Source organism: Poecilia mexicana, unplaced genomic scaffold, assembly GCF_051168715.1.
Source record: "Poecilia mexicana isolate PSO_F unplaced genomic scaffold, ASM5116871v1 scaffold_5, whole genome shotgun sequence".
Classification (NCBI taxonomy): domain Eukaryota; kingdom Metazoa; phylum Chordata; class Actinopteri; order Cyprinodontiformes; family Poeciliidae; genus Poecilia; species Poecilia mexicana.
The window spans coordinates 18,122,003-18,140,919 of record NW_028263374.1 but is presented as its reverse complement, the minus strand read 5'-3'; the positions used below and the strand labels follow the sequence as shown (position 1 = coordinate 18,140,919).

Genomic DNA, 18,917 nt, shown 5'->3' with positions numbered 1-18,917 from the left:
TTGAGTATCTTTAGTTTATACATCAAGGAGCAAAAACAAAGACAGGTAAGAAGAAAGAAGAAAGTTGTCAGTTAACTAAATATCTTTTTTTTAACCTGACAAAAGAAAAGCTAATTAATCTAGAACAAAACATACATCTGCTACCTAAGGCTACATAAAACATATATGTTTTTTCTGATTAGTCATACAAATCTCCTTTCCCCCACAAAGGGAAAATACCACAAAAAAAAATTGGGTAAATGACAAACTTTCTTCAGTTGGTTCAATGAAGTAAATTTGTGGTAGGTTTGAATGACATTTTTCTTTGGTTTTCTTTAACTTTGACTCACACACAACTTTCAGCTCAAGAATTGAATTTTCATTAATACATTTAGCCACTAACATCTTTTTCTTGTCTTACTTGATATTTCTAACACAGGGGCATAATATCTGCTTCTTAAACTGTTGTTTCACACCTGCGTGCTTCAGCTTTGCACTTTCTACTTGCATGTGGAGAGACATTATATGCGTTTCTGTCAGCCACCGCCTACGCTGTGAGCTACAGAAGGGGGTGTCCATGTGTATGGAAGAAATTGCTTCCACAGTGTCATCAATGCCATTTGTGGTTTTACACCGGCAGACTCCTCCGACTACTGTTTGAGCTACGCAAATGCTAGTCACTGGCTACGTCACGTCCTAAAGGAGGTGTTTCGCTGCAGCTGTCTACATGTGTGGTTGTATCATGTCTTTAATAAACCGAAAAGAGAGGGTTGATATCTGTGGTGGCACAGCTACAGATCATGACGTTTGAAACGAGAGCAAACTCAGACTGAAGCAAAACAGGACCACAGAATAAGATAAAAGAATTACTGCAAATACATGGTAATGAGAAAGGAATGTGTTTGGCGCAGTGAAGCACTGAGGCATTGCCATCTGTCGCCTTGATCTCCATCTGTGGGAATGGCTTCAGCATATAAGACGAACTCAGAGTACCCAATGGTCAACCTGGAGAGCAAACAGAGACTGTAACTCTGCCAACACAGACAGAAACATTAGAGAAACCAAGTATAAAATCAATTGTAGAACAAAAATAAACTACTAGACCCATTCTGGATGCCAAATAGCAAATGTAGTTGGCATCTTGGGAGCTTCGGCAACTGAACATTTCAAAGACAGATAAATGGAGAACTACTTAGCTTTATACATTTTAGTTTATTGCTTTTATAAATTGTGGAGTACTTATTACTTTAGACCAACATTTAGCTTTATACTTTTAATATCAGAGAAAGACCCAGAGAAACTCCTGTTAGTTTACTGAGTCAACAAGCATCAAACATGGAGAACCAACATGTAGCTTTATACAAATCTAAAACTCAACCCAGAACAACTGGAACCAACATTTACTTTTATACCTCTCTAACCTTTTTGTCTTTCTTTTGGCTTTTTTGTTTTATACTTTGTTTTGTTTATACTGCCTTGTTGCTGAAAATGTGCTATATAAATTCAATTACCATACCTTTTCTTACCTTACTTGGTTTCATGCAGTGCAACACAAAACCTGGCTTTGTCTATTGGCTGTTACCCCCAGTTTTATTTTGTTGCCCAGCCTGTCTAAAATTCAACAATTCACGCTCACTGTATAGATTAATTTTTCTTTATGTGCGTGCGCTACATTTAACTGTAGGCTTAGACTTCCTAGCCCAAGTACTGGCCTGCTGATGTCTCAAAAACCTATAAACCTTGTGGTTTTACTTCTGGAAATATGGGATACCTAGATATGAAATTAAATATGTAGACAACATGGCGTATTATGCACTTGTAGGATAAGCTAATCATCTTTTGTCTTATAAATATCTCCTTTAATTAATCATGATTTGTGATTGTGCTAAAATGATGTTTGAAAATCGATGATTCGTCACATCTCTGGAGGGTGCTGCCTTGTTTGTGCTTTGAGGAAGCCTCCTATGGTGTCAGGGCTTTGGAGTGTGACCAATGTGCTCGTAAATGTGACCAAATTTCTCAATAGTACAATAAAAAAAAATCTGAGGTTGCACTGGTGCTACTGAGAAAAAAACGTCTCTGATACAGACATAGATTAGACCCTTATCGTAGTCTAAGCCAATCAGAGATATCACTTCCAGTCTGGTTCCTTTGTGTTGCGCTGCTGGTAATTATGCTGTTCTATCTGTGCTTCTAACCTCAATGCACAGCCACCAACCTGAGTATGCAGTGACACTAAAGCATATGTCTGTGTGAACAAACAATTTGTCAAATGTGCTCTTAAACCTCGGCATGTACTCCACTCTGACAAACTCTTGCTCTGCCTGCTCTGTGCTCGCTCTCGGTTCTGTCGCAGTTCTCAAACGCGCTCCACTCTGACTCTCCTTGTGTTCGGCCCGATGTCTCTGTTCGAGTATGTAAACGAACCTCTCATAATGCCTCCTGGTTCTAATACATTTAGAATTGAAACACTTAAAAAGCACATTTAAAACATTCTGTCAAGTGACCGCTCTCTGCAAAGCCCTTCAGCTGTGATGTTAAATAAGATACCTGTCGAATATTTGGGCGCATCGAACTTTTGGGCTGGTGCAACCAAAAACAAGTCAAGTACACCAGAGCAGCCAGTGGAGACAGTAAGTCTAGAGTGCTGGGACTTATTAATTTATTAGGTATCTGCAAATTATTTTACTTGTAGGTTACCTTAATGCCAGTGAGTAAGCAAACAGGCTCATTGTTGTTTCCAATAATATTTTTGACCCTAATTTAGCTAGCCTAGAATATTACATAGATTTGGCAATGCACTAAGGGAATCCAGATGCCCCTTTCACAAACGTGCATCACAGTCTGGTTGGTTTTCAAGGCCAACTACACTCTAAAAAGTGTATTTGGGCTGCAGTTCATCTTATGGACTTATTTACATTAATTTCACTTAATTCTTTTGCTTTTGCAAAAGAATTAAGTGAACCGCCCCCAGCGGGTCACTAAAATATGTTTTTTCTTATTTTTTTTTTTTGGCACAAATGCATGTAAGTATTGGATACTTTTTTGTTTGTTTTAGTGCAGTTGTGTGCTTATGATGGGCTCCTTATTATATGCTTCAACACAAGTGTCAGCAGAGACTGAGATTTGGGCTGATTTTTTATTTTTGTTGCGTGGGTGCACTTAAAAGTGTAGCTTCTTATCCCTACATCTTGAAATAATTGGGCAGGAAATCATGTGCATGGAACATATTATTAAATATGAAACACTCGCTCCTACAGATTTACAAATATATTTTACGTTATTTTGTTTTGTGCAGACTAGCTGTAGTTTTTTTCCCTCCACTTTTCTCACCCATTTTTTATTTTTATTTTTTATCAATGACCTTTTATTTGGTCCGGTCTGCAGTGATAGCTGAGTGGAGTGCACTTTTGACATTTCTTTAATTAGAGAAAGTCTGAGGAGGCAGTTTGATGTAATTGTGTCGTGAGCGAAACACAAGAAGGCTGAATGTGTGGTTGTGCTGTTAACCACAGATGTGCAGCAGAAGACGTGACTGTAACTTAAGTTGAATGTTGCTTTAGATAGATTTTAAAAAGTCAGAAGTTACGTCTGTATCTGTGTGGGCTTGTATTGTTGGGTATCAAGTTTTTTTGCACTGATGGGGAAATAGTGATGGGAAGTTAGGCTCTTGAGGTCCCAAAGAAGAGCCGACTCCTTTGTCTCCCAAACGGTTACTAATTAGCAAATATTAATATTTCGTATGTTAATATGGCTTTTAGGGTTGCCTAATTTTATGCATTTGTTCTGTTACATTTTTTGACATTCTTAATTTTGTGTAAAGTTTTAGTCAAACTTTTAATTTTCATTTAACAACAACAAAAACAACAACAACAACAACAAAACACTGCTGAAAAATCTTCGGAACAGAACCATAACAGAAACAGAACCAAACTCTAAAACCAAACTATCCCAATGATTTTAAATTGCAGCAAGATGGTGCTTCCTTCAAGGGTTTTAGCAGGATACTTTCCTCCTCACCAGTGTCCACTGACTGAGGGGATGGACAGATTATCCACCTGACTGTCGCATCTGTTCCCCTCTCTGTTTTCACATGATGTGGTGCGATCAGATAGTCTCACTTTAGACCGGCCACAAGGCCGCTGTGCTGCCAATTAAGACAAAATTTCTGCCATGAGCCAGACTGAGAGTGACTCCATCACTCTCAGTGAGTGAGCCAGATCTTCTGATTCACTGCAAAGCATCAGCTTTAAGGCATCACTACTGTGAAAGAAAGATCAAACTTTGAGATGCATGGCTTGTCACCAAAACCAGATGTAACCTACAGACGGAACATGAGCTGGTCCAGATATATGGAGGGGAAAAAATTACAAATCACAATTAGTTGTGATAATGTATGGAAAAAAAGAGTTTAATCTAAATCTCTAAAATGCTGCTCACAGAGTAAGCCATGTTTTAGTCAACTCTCAAATATAATATTTTATTCACGGTAGACTTGGAGTAAATTAACAAATTTAACTTAAAGTGTTTGCACACTACATCATGTAAAAAAGATCTTAATCTACTGTGGCTTGAGTCACTCAGACATGCTAACCTTAGCTGGAGAGTGTGAACAACCACAGCTAAACGTTGATTTCCGTTTTGCTGAAAGTGTTCAGCTACAACTTCTCTTGATGTTTCAATTTTAAATTTGATTTTGCCTGCCAACCATTTTCCTTTTGACTTCTTTCCACCTATTCTTCAGTTCAAATATATTTGTTCTTTTTTTTAATCACTTTAATTCCAAGTTTTATTATTTTTTGGAATGTTCTGGAAAGATCTTAGCTGCAATACACACCTGTGTGACGGAATAAACTTACGTTATGTACAAAGTTCTACGGAAGCGCATTGCTATCATGCAGTAAAAAATTTTTTTCGATCGCTATCTCGTTTTGACGACTTACGTATCTCGTTTTAACGAGTTACGTATCTCGTTTTAACGAGTTACGTATCTCGTTTTAACGAGTTACGTATCTCGTTTTAACGACTTACGTATCTCGTTTTAACGACTTACGTATCTCGTTTTAACGAGTTACGTATCTCGTTTTAACGAGTTACGTATCTCGTTATAACGAGTTACGTATCTCGTTTTAACGAGTTACGTATCTCGTTATAACGAGTTACGTATCTCGTTTTAACGAGATAGCGATCGAAAAATTTTTTTTACTGCATGATAGCAATGCGCTTCCGTAAAGTTCATAAACTTGTAACACAAAGATTAATTTCACTGTTATGGAGGAAGATTTTTTTTCAGTTCAGTTTCTTGTTTGTCTCTAGAAAAGCACACGCCAACAAGCACCAAGTAATAGTCTAGTGTTTTCACATTTAAAACACTACGTAAGTGCTGAGGTACTCCTTAGATTGTACACAATCAGGGCAGGACAGAAAATCTTACACCTTTGTTTTGTAGACAGATCGACTGAGTTTTTTTTAAATAAAAAATACATTACTTCAGACTTAAATTCTGTTTTTTTAAACATTGACTGCAGTTTAGCTTCTTGTTTGTCCGTTTCAATATCCACACACCTAAGGACATGTTCCTACAAATCTCAGACACAAGTACTTGTTGCTCGTTTTGAGGTTTCACCTTCACTGACATGAAGCTTCTCTGGATGAGTCATGCAGCCATATTGAGAAGGGATTATTCCTGTGAACAGTGGATTATTTTTGTTTCCAACAGACAAGAATGTGTCTGAACAATCGACATCTATGCAGACTTTCCTTAAACCCAAACAGTATGCTTGTGTCACTTTGTAAACAAAGGCAAAACGAGGAAAATCCTTACCCTACTTCAAACGCACAGACGGTGACATCTGAAAGAAACAGCATTACTTTTACTGGCTAACTCATTGTGTTATCTTTGGCTACAGCAAGAACACAACAAGAATGTTTTCTCCACTCTTTGGCTTGACGGTTTGAACACAGTAAAAATTCCAGTGTTGAATTAACACCCAAAAGTGTCTATATGTCCAAGTCAGCAGGTGTAAAAGTAAGACTTCTGAAAGTGTTAAAATATTGACACCCATTTTTTGTTAAATTTACATTGGTCTATAATACTGAAATGGGTTTAAGAAAAGCTAAACTTTCCATTTCTGTGTATTTTTTTGAATATTTTCCACTGGATTTGATTGATTTTGACACTTTGTGGGTCAATTATTTACTTTTTTTTAACACCACATTATGTTTTGTGATCAACACTACACTGGTGTTACTTTTAATATATTTTAACACTAACACCATTGTAATGTTAATGTGACACTCTGTATTGTTGAATTTAACACCAGCTGACTTGGACACATATAGACACTTTTGGGTATTAATTCAACACTGGAATTTTTACTGTGTATATTGTTCTTTTCTGCCTTTTGTCATGGTTTGACATTCGATAAAGTAACTCACAAAACACTTCAACAATATTTATTTAGAAAGCAAAATTGCTAAAGAATATGCAGATTGCTTAGTTAACTTTGTTCTAGGGGAGGCTTTCAGGTACAGCAAGAATTTTGCAATGAATAATCCACATGAATAATTTCTGATGAGTCTTACTGGGTTAAAGGCTGATGAGGTCTCTGGGGAGAGCACTGGAGATTGATGGATTGTGGTGGGTTTCGTGCTTCATCGTCCTCATAAAATGTACTTGTAGTTGATGGTTAACCTAAAGGATTTTTGAGTTGTTGAATTGCTCAGAGTAATTTTCTGCCATTTAATGGTGCAAACATTTGGCTTACTGAGGATTAATTTCAGCATGTCTAGAGTCTGAGTTTCATTTGCCAGGAAACCCCAGGCTAGACAAGACAGGTATGCCAGACCACAATGACAGCAGGCTAAAAGCAGTATGCTTTACATTTCTTCACGTAGTTGTGGAGTTTGCACGTCTACATAGAGGGTCTGCAAAACTATGTTGTTCCCCTCCTATGCTCTCTTCAAAACTACAAATAAGTTCGCAAAACAACGGCCTAACTCACTGTTTTGTAAAAAGTATCATTGTTTTTCCTAAATCATCTATTAGTGTTTTTCTTTATTACTTTTGACAAAAAATGACTTAGGCCATTATTTTAGGAAGGTGACAATATTTTATTTTAGATAGTCAATGAATCATAAGACTTAAAATAAAAAGACAAATAAACACTTTTATTGATCAATTATTATTTCTCTTAATAGATGTAATCCAGTGCACCAATAATAAAGCTATTTTATCATTTTCTTTAGAGGGTTCTTCAAAGAAGACAAGCTTTAAATCAGATGTTCAATAGTTTGAATGATTAGTTGATGAATATCAGCTGCAAAAACTTCAATCTAGGTGAGGTGGGCAGAGTAGATGAAAAAATGTACTCAAGTAAGAGCAGCACTACTTCAACGTATTTTTACTCAAGTAAAAGTAAAAAGTAGGTATCCGAGAAATGACTTAAGAATAAAAAATAGTACGTGGTGAAAAGTCCATTCAAGTACTGACTAACTGATCAAATTACATGATCAGATGGACCAACGTATAAAATTAAGTGAAAATTTGGGGATTTTACGAACAAAAATAACAATAATTCACATAAGTGGCAAAAAAATAACAAAATCAGGCAAAAGAAAAATGTTTCCAAATCAGTTTCTTTCAATAAAAACAAATGAAATCTTAATAAAACCTGCAGGAGTGTGTCTGTCTCTGGCGAATTTTTGATTGGAACATGTTCTTCTCATTCAGCAATACTTCATAATAAAACTACTCAAGTAAAAGTAAAAAGTATACGAAAAAGTACATTCTTTAAAAAAAAATTACTCAAGTAAATATAATTGAGTAAACATAACTGGTTATTGCCCAACTCTTATGATCGCATACGAAACAATAATACTTTATTCTGAGATTCTGTCTGAAATGTATCTTGCATGACAGTAAGTACATTTACAAGCTGCTGCAGCCCAGCGGAAGGACCGTATCAAACAGAGGTAGATACGACGAGACGGTCGTATTTTAGGGAGATAATTTAATTAAACCCATAAAGTAACATGCATTATCAGTTAACAGTAATGTTTGAACGCCTCTGTGAAAATGTATATAGTGCAGAAAACCCCGAAACAAAACCAAACCAAACATCAGGGCCCTGATTCAGAAGATGGGCTTAAAACATTCGTAACATAAGTCATTTATTCTGAATAAACCTACCCAGCTCGCTCTGTGATACTCAAGATTTCACATGTCATTTTACAGTACATGAGTACATGAAAACCTTCATTGATTTGGACTAGGTGTCCAAATCAATCGTTATTTTTGTTTTTTTGCAGACCAGATGTTCAAATGTTCTTTTGACGTCTCTGAAACTATAAAACTCAACATTCAGCAACAGACTTGAACATTTGGTTCTGGGCACCGGAAACTGTTTTAACAGAGGTTCATAGAAAAGCAACAACAAAAAAACCCACATTGAGCTTACTAGTAGAGATTTTATCATGCATACACTTTCAGGGGAACAAAACAGATTTTTTTTTAAGTCTCAGAAGTCTATTAACCACATTTTAGTATTTTTCTTTAAAAACTGGGGTTGGTATGAACTTGATGATCACACCAAAATATTTTTTTCAGCTCTTTAAATTAGCTTGCTTGAGTTTAAATGAAAAATAACGTAAAGTAAATTGAAATGCACCTTAAATTGAAATTATAAAATATAGGTACATTTTCATGCTTTCCTCTCATTGTGTGCCAAATGAAATGACTTTTGAAATCAAAACTTATCATTCTTCAAAATAAATTGTATAAAATAAGCTTGTTTGTAAGCTATGTATGGTAATAGTGCTTCAGAAATTTTGTCTTTCAGGATTCTTTAGGTCTAGTGTCAAAAAACATTGTAAAACTTTGAAAAATACTCCAGATTGTTTGAAAAATACTCCTTATTGTTTGTTATTTCGGATAAATCAGTCACAAACAAATAGATCATAGCGTCAAGAAAAAGGTTGCAGGGAGAGACATTTACGTTTTAATAAAAACTTGCAGGATTAAAATAAAATCTGAACAACTTTGGCTGGATTTCAATGAAATATAAAGTTTTAAACCATTCAATAAAACGTGTTTCCTCATAATAAACATCATATAATATAAAAGGACTGGAACAAAAGTAGTAAACAGCAGAGATTGATAAAAATAATTTAGGTTAAAGGTTATCTTTTATGCCTCCTTAAACAAGTTAGGATTTGTTTATGGGCTATACAAAACATGTTCATTACATTTTTTTTGCACAAAATCATTCTCAGATGATGAGATTTCACTTTGCTCAGTTCTTCTGATATGAGCTTTCAGAATGAGCTGTGTTAGTTCCTCTTATCTCTGTAAATCAAAATAAGTTGCTGCTTGTTTGATTTCTACCAGATGTGGAATTGTGAAATGACCCTGAGTCAGAGCAAAACACTTGCCTTTTTCAGCAGCCATTGTACAGCTTAGCAGTGGTGAAACCAGCTCACAAACATGCCCGAGTTCCTGCTTGGGTTGCTTGGTGAGGAGTGGGGGCTCAGCTAGCGTTACTAGGCCACAGGCAGTGCCTCGTGGTTGTGACTTAATAATGTGGAGGTTTTTGAAACGGTTCATTTTCCAGACTACAAAAAAAAAGCAAAAAAATAAAAAAAACAAAAAACAAAAACGCTAACTTATTGCTGGAAAACAACTGAGAGGGATTTTTAAGCACTTAGGAGTAGAGACCAAAATGGAAATGTAAAAAATGTGCAAAAAATAATTATTTCATAATGGGTCCAGTTTAAGGATAATTTTCTGACGTTAGTAAACACTGTCCTGATTAAGCCACTTTTGATGGATTTGAAGAATTTTCATCTAGTTTGATAGACATTTTACCTGAGGGACATACAATGAACTCAATGAAGATCAGACACAGGAAGCATTATTAGTAATAGTAGTACAATAACTGTAGACAATGGCACTCTCTCTGTTAACATACACCCTCCTTTTATGGCTCAAACTTATGTGGGTGACGGTTGCGAAATGTAGAAGTTGGTTTGTTGTAAGGGTAAATTTTGCACAGTTAAATAAGTTAAACAAATGGAAAACTGGTTGTAGTGTTTTGATTTTTAGAGGGTCGACTTCACTCACTGGTCACTTACAGAACTTCTCAAAGTCTTCATGAAGCTTTGTGTTGAATCTGGTTGTATGTATTAGATAGTCGGCAACAGTTGGAAGGGATTTTGGTCTGTAGTGACAATGTCATCAAAGAGTTGCTGCAGGTTTGTCAGAGGATCTACTATTCCACCACATCGGCTCAGTGCTTAGTTGGATTGAGTTTTGGTGACTGTGGACATTTCTGTGAACTTATTGTCATTGTCAAGAAAGCAGACTGAACATATTTGAGCTTTGTAACATAATCCATAATCCTGCTTGAACTAGTCAAGCAGGATTAGTTCCTATATCACTATATCAGTCATCAAAAGACTGATATAGTGTGATTTAATGATGAGGGAAATTATTAAAAGCAGTACTCAAGTGGGTTGTGTCCTTTCCATTGGTGCTAAGAGACTTAAAGTGGGCAACAAATTATAAATATCTCACACCAATGGCACACTCAACCTTTGATACCAGGTAGAAATGGATCCATTTACAGCAAACTCTGATTCTACTATCTACGTAAATATCACAGCTGAAAGCAAGACTCATTGGACCAGGCGACATTTTTACAATCTTTTATCGTCCACTTTTGATAATTGTAGCTTCAGGTTAGATGTGTACTTTGTCCAGAAATGCTATTCCAAAGACTTTGCTTGTATCACACTGCACTCAGCTAATTCTCCTCTTACATCTGACATCAACAAGTATTTTTTTTCACTCACTCTCTCTCAGATCCTTCTTTGATCTTCTTTGATCTTCTTGTTAGCAATTTATGATACTCACAATTTATGACAAAGTCATCCAAAGTCACTTCAGTCTCCTTTCTGACACTCAGCAGTAAGTTATCTTCACCACATCTACATGCCATAGAGCATCAAGTAGCTGGCATGAAATGGCTGGTTGAAGTGCTGACACATTGAATTGTTGAAAAGGTGTACCTAATAAAGTGGCCAGTGAATGTATGTCTGACATTACTTTAAAAGTTATGATTCTTACAACAAATTTTAAATGGTGTTTTAATACTCAAACTCCACAACTCATGAGTTAAGTTGTATTAAAGCACAGATTTGTAGTGAATTTATAAAAAAAATGAAGATGAACACATTTGTGATTCATCCTGTACTGTTGAATGTTCTTTGAATGTCTTTGCGTAGAGATGAGTGGTCTTTCACTTCCTGGAGTCTAACACCACCTCTTGTTAAAAAACCCAGACAGTGACGTCACGCAGAAAGCCAATATAAAATCCCACACACACAAATGCAGCTCTGACTAAAATGATTCATCTCAGCTTCTCCAGAGCACTTCTAATAGTGTTTTCACTGAGCACTTGGACTATAGGAGAGACAGAAAATTGTGGAGATGATCAGTATGAAAAATATGGACGATGCTGCAAAAAGTGTGAGGCTGGTAAGTGCTTAAAGTTTTGACATTTTTAAAGCCCTACATAAACCTTGTGAAAGCAAGGCATAGTTTTATGCAGGTGTTTTGTGTTGTTAGATCTAATAATGACATTAATTATAAAATATACTGAGGATTAAGTTTGAATACTCTTGGAGTTGACAAAATGTGTTGTTTGATTGGAAGGAACTTATATGAAGGACTTTTGCTCTCAAACTCGGGAAACTGTCTGCATAGCCTGTCCAGAAGGGACTTATGCAGAATACATCAATGCCTTTGACCACTGTGAGAAATGTCCTTCATGCCAGCAAGGTAACACTTTGCATGTACAATAGCAATTCACCTAACTTAGTGGCTCAAAGCAAATGAAAAAAAAAGGTTGGAATTCTTGTTTGTCTGCAGGGTTTGCCGAGAACTGTACCAAAACCACAAAGGGAAACTGTCAGTGCCGACCTGGCTTCCTGTGCTCAGACAAGTCATGCTCACTTTGTGAGGAAAACAAATGCAGCGCAGGAGAGAAACCAATAAAGACAGGTGAGAGTGGACATATTCAGACATATCAGAAATTAATTATTTGGTGACATGAGATATCTGTGTGTCATCAACTAGGCTAGAGCTATTTACATATTGTCACCTTCTTAAAATAACGGAAATCACTTTTTTTTTTTGCCAAAAGTGATTCCTTTTTTGGATGTCACCTTTTGGCAGGTAGTGAGGTGGTGATTGTTTTGCCAAATTCACTTTTGGTGAAAAAAGAAATGCCATTATTTTAGGAAGGTGACGATATTACTCCTTATCCCTTACATGAGTGTGGATGGCATTAGAAGTTTGCCACATCTACACAAACGGAAATGATTAATCTGTCTGTCTATCTATAGAGTTGGAGAATGGAAACAATTCTTATGACTGTGAATTTAAATGCCGTGAAAATCATTTCTTTGATGCAGAAGAGGACACCTGCAAGCCATGGACACAGTAAGACAAATTTCTTAGCATTTCTACCATTGCTGTAGGTTGCAATATATTTATAGAGTCACAGAAAAAAAAAAAAAAAAACTTATGTAAATTTGTAGGCAATGCACTACTGGAACTAACTCTTAATAACTCGAGTATATAGAAGCAAGTAACAGCATGTATTTTAATCTCCTTTTTAAAAGAAATTGATCTTTGATCATTTATTTTTGATTGTAAAGAAATTGGTGCAATTTTAAGCCAATTAAATACTTTCTCTGAGCTCAAAAGTTGACTAAAAATACAGAAAATCCACAAACGTTTCTTAGATCACCAAGACTGTGTCAAACAAAAGCAGAGTTTTCATGGCAAATGAAAGGAAAATGATACATGGTTTTCAATATTTCTCAAAAATAAAAATATGTAACACATTCTTGCGTTTATTCTCCCCCTTTCAAACAGCCCTAAACAAAATCCAGTGGAACTGATGCCAAAATATTGACCAAAATAGAATAAAGTAATGATAGCCCAGTGTGTAATTTTTTCAGTATATATACAGCTACTCTGTCAAGACCTAACAGGTTTGCTAAAGGATATTACTTAACTTTAAGCACAATGAAGACCAAGGAACAGTGCTAAGAGACTGAGGATAAAGTTGTTGAGAAGTTTAAAGCAAGAGCAAATCCATAAATCTGCAAAACAGGTGGAAGAATCTATCCACATATGATCTTAATGGATGAGTGGGAAAAATAAAGTCTTACTTGTTTTCTCGACTGTCATGCGTTTCTACTGTGCGCAAAATTTCCCAGTTGGGAAAATACGGTAGTTATTCTATGGTAATCGAAAGTCATCATTAAAAGAAAGCCACAAGAGATCCCCACCTGTGGTTTGTGACAAGCAATGTAGGGAAAAACCAAAGATGTTGAAGTATGTGCTGTGGTAAGACGAGACAAAAAGTGAACGCCTGCAAAAAATGCCATGAGTTTTGGAAAAAAAACCATGGCATGTACCATTACTTGAATCATCTTTGATATTTTCAATACAGTAAAACAGTACAAAATATTACAACACCATAAAAGGTCTCTTGCTCAAAATCCTTAGTTCCCTTCTCATCTGTGTCAATAATCATGTTGGTGCTGACTTTGTGTCATTGTGTACAGGTTAGGCAGTTAAATTGTTTAGTTATGCTGTCAATATAACAGAGTTCTCTGGAGGGATAGTTTAATGTGAACTATTGTCTTTGGTGACAGTTATTGTAAAATGTAATTGTTGGAGATTAATTGTAAGATCCAAATTTACGCTTAATATTTATACAATAATTTGTTGACAGACTATGTCTTCGCTGTATGGAAAAGATAACACTGCAGGGAGCAGAGAAAAAAAAACAAAAGTAGAAATGGGAACATAGGACAATCTTTTTAAAGAAAACTATTCATGCATTGCTGTAGGAATTACAGTGCAGCATTTCTACACCTGATTTCAGAAAACTGGTTGATCATTTGTTGATATAATGCTTTACGTTGGTTGGAGAAAGTCAGGATTCTCCTGGGAGCAATGTACGAGTTTTGGACAGATTTAGAAAAAAAAACAAGTTTAGATATAGGAGGCAGCATTATTGCATTGCAGAAAGAAGGTTCAGGGTTCAAATTCTTGCCCGGGGTCTTTCTGCGCTTGCTTGGGTTCTCGCTGGGTACTCTGGCTTCCTCAGTCCAAAAGCATGACTGTGAGCTTGACTGATTTCTCTAAATCCTTCTTAGATTTTGCAATGAAGACTGGATAAGCAGCTTTGAGAATTTCAATTCAGATCTAAGAAATGTGCCAAAGTGACTAAGGAAAACTCTAACATTGCACTTAACTCTGAACAATGGTTGCAGAATCCTGCTGCTGGATTGCTTTCTTCAGCATGGAAGCTGGTCAGAGTTGATGCAAAGATGGAGGAAAAACATACACCCAAGGAAACAATGGAATGGTTTAGACCAAAGCATGAATTTGCTATGATAGCCTTGTCAAAGTTAAAACTTCAGTGAAACTGTGAATCCCAATTCAAATATATTTTCAAGGCACTGTACCCATTTCTTGCCATTCTTTTTCTTCTCATGCATTTTATAGTGGCAACAATCAGTCTCACTCAACAAGCCACCAAGAAATAATAATTGTATTTGAGGAAAAGGAAAAAAAAATAAAAAAAACTGTGTAGAGTGATAAAGTTTAGACTATCATTAACATATTGTATGATTTACAGATGCGGTGCAAAGGGACTTGTTGAAAAGATTCCAGGAAGCAAAACTCACGACGCTGTTTGTATTGGTACGTTAACATGTGAATACTTCCATGACAATATTTTGGCTGTAATTTCTTTCATGTTTCTCCCATCCAGTATGTTACAAAATTGGTAGGGTGGATGAGATTCCCCAAGAGTTCCTTAAGACTCTGGATGCTGTGGTGCTGTGTTCATTGACATGACTCTACAATATCGTGTGAATATCGGGGGTATTTCCCCTAGATTGGCAGACCAGGGTGGCGGTTCCCATATTTTAAAAGAAGGGTAGCAGAGTGTCTTCCAACTAAAGGATGATCACTCTCCTAAGCTTCCCTGTTAAGATCTATTCAGGGGTTCTGGAGAGGTGTCATCTGGATAGTTGAACCTCAGATTCAAAAGGAACAGTGTGATTTTTATCCTGTCTGTGGAACACCAGCTGAACCAGTGCTACACCCTCAGAAGGGTCCTGGAGGATACATGGGAGTTCACCGAACCAATCCACAAGTTCTTTGTGGATTTGGAGAAGGTGTGGAGTCCTGTTTGGGTCACTGCAGGAGCACAGGTTAACAAGCCCTTTGTAGGCTGGTAGGTCCCTGTATGACACAGCTTGGTCTGCTTTGCTACCAGTAAGTCAGGCTCATTTCTGGTGAAAGTTAGACTCTGTCAAAGTTGTCCTCTGTCACAATTCTGGACAGGTCTTGTTTTTGCAGCCAAAGTGTTGAGGAGATATGTTTTGGTGGCCTCTGGATGGGGTCTCTGCTCTTTGCAGATGATGTTGTACTGTTGGCTTCATCAAACTATGATCTCCAGTTTTTACTGGAGCAGTTTACAGCTCAGTGTGAAGCAGTCGGTGATGAGGATCAGTACCTCCAAATCCGAGAGCATGTGGGGAGTCTTAAGTGGGGAATGGGTAGAATACCTTCCATGGATGGGGGATGAAGTCCTGCCCCAAGTGGAGGAGTTCAAGTTTCTCAGGATTTTTTCTTCAAACGAGGAAAAAATGGAGTGGGAGGTCAACAGGTGGATGGGTGCTATGTCTGCAATGATACAAGCGCTGTACTGATCTGTTGTGGTGAAGAGAGAGTTGAGCCAAAAGGCAAAGCTCTTGATTTACCGGCCATCTATGATTTACCCTCAAAGAATGAGATCGCATATACAAGCAGCTGAAATTAGTTTTCTCCACAGGGTGTCTGGGCTCTCCTTCATAAATAGGATAAGAAGCTCAGTCATCCAGAAGAGGCACATCCAGTTGAGGTGGTTCAGGCATTTGGTTAAGGTGTTTCCTGGACATCTCCCTGGTGAGATGTTCCAGGCATGTTCTAAGAGGAATAGATGCAGGATGCGATATGGGAGGGCAAGGGGAGTCGCTGAGGGAAGTCTGGACCTCTCTACTTAAGGTGCTACTTCCATGTCCCAACCCTGGATAAACATATGACTGACTGACTGACGGATGGATGAATATATGAAGAATTGTCAGTCTGAGAAGCTAACTATTACTTGACTTTTTTTCCAGATCCACAAAGAGATGGCAGTGACTACGGCAATGCTCACTGGATCATGAGCATTGGCTTTGTTTTTCTCTCCCTGACCCTCTTTCTGTTTATGCTTTACGCCTGCTCGAAGAAACTGAGGAGCAACCAGAAGAACAGTGTTGCAAGTAAACAAGTTTAAGATATCATTTTGACTCTGCAGGACTAATTTATGTTTGATTTTCATCAAACATAAATGCAAGAGTAGATGCATGTATGCAGACATAATGTATGATGATACTACAAAGCAGTAATTTATGAAATGGCAATGTGACTGAAAAACTCATAAAGTAGCAGGGTAGAGAAAAAAAGGCTTGTCGTGTTGAATAGCTGTCAGTATTCATTTAAGATGGCCCTAAAACACAAGTGGCTGTAGTGACTTTCTTCCATAGGGCTCAGAGTTAAAAATAAGTTGATAAGATCTCTTAGTTGGATGCTTGGTAAGCTAAGGAGGGTCAAGCCTCTATTTAGGAGTCTGGAGGCTTCCCAGGCATTTCTCAGACAGAAGAAACCCTTGGGGCAAAAACATGCTGGAGGGACTACTTGTCCTTTTTGGCATCGGAACACCTTGAGTTCCCCCAGAATGAACTAACAGCCCCTGGGGAAAGAGATGTCTGGGTGTCCCTCCTGGACTTATAGGATAGATGGATAAAATCCTGTAACTGAAACCTGAATTCAACCTCATACATATTAAAAACATTTCAATTGCAGAATTTATGGCACGCTGTGTGTAGGACTTGAACTACAGTGTTTGTTAAAACTTCTTATTTATGGGCATTTAGGACAGTTCCCGAAGGTAGCATCGGAAAGGGGGGTGTAAAATATAACTAATGTGAAAGTTGAAATTAGCAAGTTTTTAATTGGGTTTTTGGATATATTGTAAATGAAAAGTTAATGTTCCTTACTTGCTGCTGGGAATAGGGAGATTATTTTTCATGCCTATTAGGGCACTGCATTTTATCTGGCTGAAGATTTTAGTGGTTTTCCTGCATTATGATTGGTTTAGGGGCGACAGAAGGAGTACCACTCTTAGAAGAACCAACATTGTCTGCAAATACTTTTCTAGTATTCCGTCACTAAATTATGTCTCCGCCTCAGGTAAGATTTCAGTCCAAGCGGTCTCATCCAAAACCAGTGACTTCCACCTTTCAAAGGAGGAGAGCGGACTCAAGCTCATCATCCAGGATGAACTCAAGGACTGTTGCAGTGTGACTCATTTGGACTCATCTCTTTTTCATCAAGATATATCTTGTTCGTTCTGATAAGCTATGACTACCACTGGAACATGTATGCATTAGTGTACACACCACATTGAACCTTTTGCATTTTTTCAGGTTAATGCAACCACCTTCTGTGTGACAGATGAACTAGCACATAATTTAGAGACAAACAAAAATCTGAAAAGTTGGTCAGTACTTTGACTAGGCAATTCTGACACATAAATTTGCTTAGATATAAAACTTTTACATTGCAACTCTGGCTGTGTGTTTATGGTTGTTGCATAGGAAAGTGGAGCACTGCTCCAGTCTCTAGGTTTTTGTTCTGCGTTTAATTTAGTAATTCTTATAAGTTATCAGTATTTAAAGGGAAAATGCATGTTTTTTTTCCAACCTAAACATATTTTTTGATCAGTCCTACTAGAAACATATAAATTTATGTGTCAAACATAAATGAAATGTTGTTTAAATGTTTAGAACCCTCAACTGTATTTAAATGTTATGTTGATTTCAAGTTTTTGATGTTTTGCTGAAGAAGCAAAGGAGCTTGGTTATTTATATTAAATTATTGTATGTTTGTTAAAGCATTTTAAAAACTGATATGAACTTTTAGAATATGAACATAATCAGAACTGGTCCTGCTAGTTCTTATGTTACAAGAAATTGCGTAAACTTACATTTTAATGATTTTTAAATCACATTTTTTTCTTATGATGTAATATTATATGATGAGAAATGTTTTGGAAGACTTAAATAGGAAACACCATTATATGAGCAAGTTAATTCCAATCAGCAGGATCATCAGATCGATAGTTACAAATGATGAAAAATACACTGAAATGTATGTATTAACTGTAATTTATTTGTGTTTTGTCATATTTTCTCTGTATCCATCAGCTGGATTTAAGGGAAAATTATAATTTCAAGACTCCTCATACTTTAAATTATAGACTTCCCAATGTCTGTATTGCCCTTCAATACAATTGAAATGGAACCGCTATGAAGTGTACTTTTTGTGTTTTTCAAATAAATATTGCATAAATCGCAGTATTTGTGATGAGTTTACTTCCTTTATTCTGAAACAAATAATAATTGGACATCAGTATATGTTTCTAAACTTCACAAATATCCATGGATATAAGAGTATCTATTTATGTATTTATTTATTTATATATTTATTAGTTCTCATCACTTCTGATCCTTCACTCAAGACATCTCCTCTGAGCTATTAAAGCCGTCTGAAGATATGCATGACTCCAGACCAAAAACAACAAATCAGAGTCAGGAGGAATCACCCAACCTCATGCACTTCTATTGTTATTTATTGTTATCAGTGGCTATAATTAGTCTGAACATTCATGACCGGCTCTGCTGACTTAGAGAAGTTGTAGCGGTAGCAGAGAACAAGAGGAGTAGTGAGAAGGGGATGAGCAGCACCACACCTGCCTCCTAGT

General features: G+C 36.7%; 1 protein-coding gene across 1 annotated transcript; it reads left to right on the top strand.

Annotated features, from left to right (window-relative positions):
- Window positions 1-11,341: 11,341 nt before the first annotated feature.
- Window positions 11,342-18,510, top strand: tnfrsf18 (tumor necrosis factor receptor superfamily, member 18). Its single transcript, XM_014984574.2, has 7 exons — window positions 11,342-11,515; window positions 11,693-11,818; window positions 11,909-12,040; window positions 12,385-12,481; window positions 14,700-14,764; window positions 16,231-16,374; window positions 17,345-18,510. Exons 1-7 carry the CDS (start codon window positions 11,383-11,385, stop codon window positions 17,506-17,508), a joined length of 861 nt encoding a protein of 286 aa, XP_014840060.2. The 5' UTR covers window positions 11,342-11,382; the 3' UTR covers window positions 17,509-18,510.
- The last annotated feature ends 407 nt before the right edge of the window (window positions 18,511-18,917 follow it).